General features: G+C 34.9%; 1 protein-coding gene across 2 annotated transcripts in view; it reads left to right on the top strand.

Annotated features, from left to right (window-relative positions):
• Positions 1-5638, top strand: part of OLA1 (Obg like ATPase 1) — a 104332-nt gene extending 98694 nt beyond the window's left edge. For both annotated transcript variants that reach the window (XM_076342590.1, XM_076342591.1), the window contains 2 exons: positions 927-1049; positions 5114-5638. In XM_076342590.1, the coding sequence (XP_076198705.1) occupies positions 927-1049; positions 5114-5215 (225 nt within the window). In that variant the 3' untranslated portion in view covers positions 5216-5638. The remainder of the gene's footprint in view (positions 1-926; positions 1050-5113) is intronic.
• Positions 5639-6000: the final 362 nt, after the last annotated feature.

Genomic DNA, 6000 nt, shown 5'->3' on the forward strand with positions numbered 1-6000 from the left:
CTGTTTTCAGTAGGAGAAATGCTTGCTCTTTATTAGAAAATTTGAAAGCTGGTTTATCTTAAGACTGATTGTAAGTATCTTTGATTTAATGTGCAAAGATATTTAGTCAGGTAAGCATCAGTGAGTAGCCATATTAACCCAATACATCTTTTATTGTAAAAACTGTGCTTTACACTGTCAGACTCCTTAGCACTTTAACATGCTTTATTAAGCAGCCTTTAGGTCATCATTATTTCTCGAATTTCTCTCCATGGTTGTATGTGCACAGAATGTATGTCCTTGTAATTTAAGGCATGCAGTTACAATGCATTCTCCTCTATTGCATAAACTTAAATTGTCTTATAATAGTTGCCTGTGATTTTTTTATTTTTTAGTGATTCAGTTGTTGACATTTTGGTAAGAATACTCATTTTGTTCTATATTAGACTTAGTAAAATTATTCTGAAATAAAAATAAGATAATACATAGGGCTTGAGATCCATAAATCATTTTTGATTACAAATGTGGTTCGCCAGCAAATGTTATCATTTAATTGAAAGTATTTGGACATAAGTAAAAGTCTTGAGTAATTCAGATTTTAAAGTTATTTAAAAATCTTTATTTTCCTCACTTTCTGTCTGGAGAGCTAGGGATCGAAGTAAATCCCCCAACAAAACACAATCATAGCTTCTAAAATCAATACTGCTGTTGATACCTATTAGGAAAAACAAAGCTGCCCTTCTGTAATATCAGTTGGTTTATCTGTGGCAAAGGCATCTATCTGTATGTCCCAATATTGAGAATTACCCAGCTGTATGTGTGACATTTTAACTGATATGAAACAAAGTTTCAGCAGATCCTGAAAGCATATCAAAAAGGAGAAACCTCTTTCCTGCAATCAGTCTTCTTAAATGCAATTAATTTTCTTCCGGTCTTCCCTTTGACAGAAAGGGACGAAGGCTCCTCAGGCAGCAGGGAAGATTCACACGGATTTTGAAAAGGGATTCATTATGGCTGAAGTAATGAAATATGAAGATTTTAAAGAAGGAGGTTCAGAAGCTGCTGTCAAGGTGAGCTCCCCATCTTTTTCTTCTCCCTTCCTCCATATGTGCCATTTTTCCATTTCAAGTCTGTTTTTCACAGGGAAGAAGTTCTTGATGCTAAGTGAATCTTAACAGTCACCTCTAGCAATAGACCAAAATCTGTTTTCATCTTTTATTTAGGAAAGAATTCAAATGCACCAACTTACTGAACAGGAATGCAACTATTTCAGTACCCAAGATATGACCGTTCATGGACTAAATGTCAACACTAAGGCCAAATGCTATGCTAAATTTTTCTTCTCTGTTTACATGTTAGTGTTCAGAATTTAATAAGCTTTAAAATGAACTTGTTTCTGAAAAATCAAATTTTTAAGATGAGATAACAGATTTTTGAATCACCTCTAAAAGAAAATGCAAGAAACACAGAAAATCTGTTTCTTCTAATAATGTGTCGTCTTGTTTTGAGTTTGCAGTGAAGGTATTACAAATGTTGGATGCAAGTGGTTAAGAAAATATTGTATTATAAAAATGTATCTTTTTTTTTTCAGGATTAGTGGGTTCCACTTCTAGACTCTCATAGGCATAATTAGAATCTTAAAATTTACCATTTCAGTATTTAATTCAGTCTCCCTTTGATGTCTTACTTAAAAATGCCATGCCTTACTGTGATTGTTCAGGGTGCCAGTAATAGTTGTATGTAGTCCACGAAAATATATTACAATAGGTGAAGTTTCCTGGCTGCTATCTACTGAGTAGACAGTGAAGATATTTAATGAAAAACTTTTTTTCTTGAGCTCACGCTTCTTTGTAGTGACACTTCTATTAAGAAGAGTTTTATCTGCTTTCTCAACACTAGAGGGCAGAGACTGATTGGGTGCCCAAAGTTGTGCCCTTCTTATAGCTGACAAATTATAGCTGATTTGAAGTTATTAAATATGAAATGAACTTGTACATGGCAAATAAATGTCATAAGAAAAGCTGTTCTTCTCTGCATTGCTACTGCATTATTTCCACCTTCTTTAAGCAGAGAAACTTCCCTTTATTTCATACACATTTGATTTCTCATTTGGCATTTTTGATGTTTTATTAAGATTCATATTTTATAAAATTGCAATTACAAAGCACATTAGTTTGATTTAATCAATCTCAGTGTTTGAAGGTTCCTACACTCTATAATGTGTTAAAGAATTTAAAAGGTTCAGCTTTATTGTTTGCTATTTGATAGCTTGAAAGGTATGCAAAACTATGATTTCAGATTCAGCTTATCCTCAGTGGTATCACTAAGGAAGATCATACTGAGCAGCGGGACTTTAATAGGTTTGTTTGAACCCCAGGAAGTGAGGGGGAAAAAAATCCTGGTATAATTGGTTCGTTGCGGCATGTGAACTGTCTTATCAAAAGGGAAGTAGAGTTGGAGTTGTAAAGTGAAACCACAGCTATAAATAAAGCTAATATTCTGCAGTCAGAAACCACTTTATGTAACCAAGACTCAAATTTTGCCAGCAACAGTTTTCGAAGCTCAAATCTGAGTGTTTTCCCTGAGAAGCCGCATCAGTTAATACCTATTAAATTAATCTATAAGTATTTTGCTTATGTATTTTTATTTGCTTTTCACAATGTAAGATTCTAGACATCAAGCTTCCATGTTCAAATTATATCGAATGATTAATTTTTTATTGTTTTGAAGTATCTGTAAAGCAAGCATATTTGCATTTGTTACTCAGTTTTTAAATCAAGATTCGAAAAAACGCCTTGCCTTTAGAAAAATGCATTTTATTACTCTAGTCTTTTCTAATTTGCATTTAATACAATGTTTCATGCCATACACAATGCTAATTACTTTTATTTTGCTGATAAATTGCAAAATTAAATTTGGGAGCTTTTAGGAGTCAACTGAAATAACAGTGGTAATGGGAGTTGCTTGCTTTGTATGTTATCAAGTTGATCGATTTTTAAGTTTGATTTTGTGTGTGTCTAACAGCAGTACAGCATAACTAATTTAATGCCAGTGCTGTGAACTATACACTGAATAGCTCTGTGTGGGCTTTGTAGTCTACAGGGATATCACATTATTAGCAATCATATCTGCTTAGGCAAAGCTGGCTTCTACAGATGGCTGCTTTCAAGTGCAAATGAACTGGTTAGACGTGTCTTGTTTAATACATACTCAAGATTCACAAATGGGTATTGATTTTTTCAACCAGTGTTTCTGATAGCAATGGAAATGGATTAAATGGTCTCTAGAGAATTTAAAGGAACACTGTCACTTTTAATTAACTGTAAACTGGTAACAAAAATACATAAACTTGCATTAGTGTGTCAAAATGTATTTAATTAAAGAAGTCTATGCCACTTGGACGGTGTGCAATACTGTGCTAAAAAAAAAAATCCGCATTGTTACTTTGTGGAGGTCAGTTTTTGCCTACAAATATTTGTGAGTAATAAATGTATTTGACTGTAAAACGTCTCTGTACCTGTGCCTGCAGCTTACGCTTGCTGATAATTTTTACAGCACTGTTTTATTAGTGTTTATGCCATCAATTAGTCTAATTACTCTTGACTTTAAGCATTATTAGGATCTTCAAAGGAAAGAACTACTAAGTCTACTTGAAAGTAAACCTTTTATAGTCTAAACAAATTTCCAGGGAGGGGAAATATAAAAACATTTGCAAAGTCCTATTTATTATTTATCGATAGTGTCATATGGGATAAGGTCAATTACTGTTGCACTATATATTTATTGTCGAGGCTATTTTATCTGCAATTTTCTGTAGGCTAGCATCACTGGTGACAACATTTAAATAAGGAATGACAGCAACAAGGTTATCGAGCCTCTGAATTCCTAGACAGCAATATGGGGAAATACGTTGCTTTACAGAGCAGGTTTTGTGAAAGAAAGGTGTCTAAGTTAACTAGGTACCATTAATCTGATCTGTTCTACTGCAACTAAGGTCATTAGTTAACAGCTTTCCTGTAATGGGATCTTAGGATACCACCACTGTGATAGTGTCATTGAGAATAATGGCACAGTGAGGTCTTGCATGGAAGCACTTTCTCCTGCAAGAGAAAACTTCAAAACAGGAATGGTTATTGAACTAAAGCAGAAGCTCTCAACTTTTCCGTATTGTAGATCACTTTTCAAGATAAATGCTTCTGCAGACGACCTCCCGCCCAGTCTGTCAGTCCTCATGCCACAGCTTCTCTGTGGCCTCTGTAATACTAGGTTTAATTATGACGAGATAAAGATAGAAAAATATAATAATAAATTCTAATGCAGAGGATGCTGATATGTAATAGATTCCTTGCCTATTTTCTGCTCTCCTCAAGTACAGCGTTTTCATAACGAATTTCCTTTTCATGTCTTTGGTCTGTATGCCTCCTCCTGTATCCTGGTTTCACAGCCTATCTGCTCTTATATCTGTCCTTCTGAAGCAAATTTCTTCTAAAGGAAATTTCTGACAGAAAAACTGGGCCTGTATTTTGTGCTCCTCAGTCCTTCATTATCTGGGCACAAGCAGACAAGAGAGCCCCGCTCGAAGCACAAGGCATGTACAGTCGTGACTTTTGCATAGTGTTCCCATCTTTAGTTTTGACAGTACTCGCTTGTCCTTTGCTGGAGCAGCTCTGAAGTAGTTCAGATACCAGGTTAATAGCCGTGCAGCCATGATGCAAACTGTTGCTGATCGCCCTTTCCAGCAATACTGTTTTAGATTCCTGCTGCCAGTGTTTGCCATCTGCAGGTTTTTTAGATTAAGAAAAAGAAAGCCTGAAAGCTGAAAAAAAAAAAAAAAATTAGTTGTTTTAGTGTCCTTTATCTTAAGACTTGCCAGGGTTTACAGATTTACCGCTAGATAATGCCGATGGCATTTAAGTACCACTGATTCAGTGGAGGTTAGATTATTTTTATATATATTTTATATGTATGTAAAACCAAATTATGTCAAACTGAGGAGTACTGCAGCTGTCAGACTCTGAAGCTGAAGTAGTACCATTTCTTTACCAAAATGTATTTAAATAATTACAATTTGAAAATACTATAAAATGTCTAATAAAAAAATAACCCATTTTCCTTTTGTCTGTTCTATTTACAGGCCGCTGGAAAATACAGACAACAAGGCAGAAATTACGTAGTGGAGGATGGAGATATTATCTTCTTTAAGTTTAATACACCTCAACAACCCAAGAAGAAATGAATATCAGATATTGTTCATTGCTCAGAAATAAACTGTGCTGCTTCAAAAAGCATATGAATTTTTATTTAGGATGGAATATCTGGAAACAAAAAGCATACAGTTTCTACCTAGGGAACTTCCCCTCCCCCTAGTGAAATTATTCTTGTTTGTTTTGAATTAAAATATGGCACCTCCAGTGAACATGCAAGTTCACTAAATGTGAACAGCTTTGCATTTCAAACGATTAAGACCCTACTCCAAATTGTAGAAGCTTTTCAGGAACCATATTACTCTCATGATACTTCATTAATCTCCATCATGTATGCCAAGCCTGACACGTTTGACAGTGAGGACAATGTGGCTTGCTCCTTTTTGAATCTACAGATAATGCATGTTTTACAGTACTCCAGATGTCTACACTCAATAAAACATTTGACAAAACCAGCCTTGGTGTGTTTGGGGATGTCTGTATTGACTGACTGTGGTGTGCTGAATGCGATACGGCACCTGGTGGATGCTGATTACAGAATTTTAAGACGTGTATGATACAGTAACTGGCAGTGTGGGGCAGCTGCAATTGTATCTCAAAAGTGAGTCTTTCATGGGAATCAGAAGATTAGGATGCCAATGATTTGTCTCAAAAAAGTTAATGAATTTGTAGATGGACATTCACTGAAAGATGATAGTAAGGATAATAAGAATGATGCAGCGTAAATTATTTTTACCGGAGAGAGGAAATACATGTAGAAAAAGCATGTTATCCTTGAGACTGAAGCTTTTTTGTTCAAATCATTTTGAAAAAGTAT

This window comes from Aptenodytes patagonicus, chromosome 6 (assembly GCF_965638725.1).
Source record: "Aptenodytes patagonicus chromosome 6, bAptPat1.pri.cur, whole genome shotgun sequence".
Lineage (NCBI taxonomy): Eukaryota > Metazoa > Chordata > Aves > Sphenisciformes > Spheniscidae > Aptenodytes > Aptenodytes patagonicus.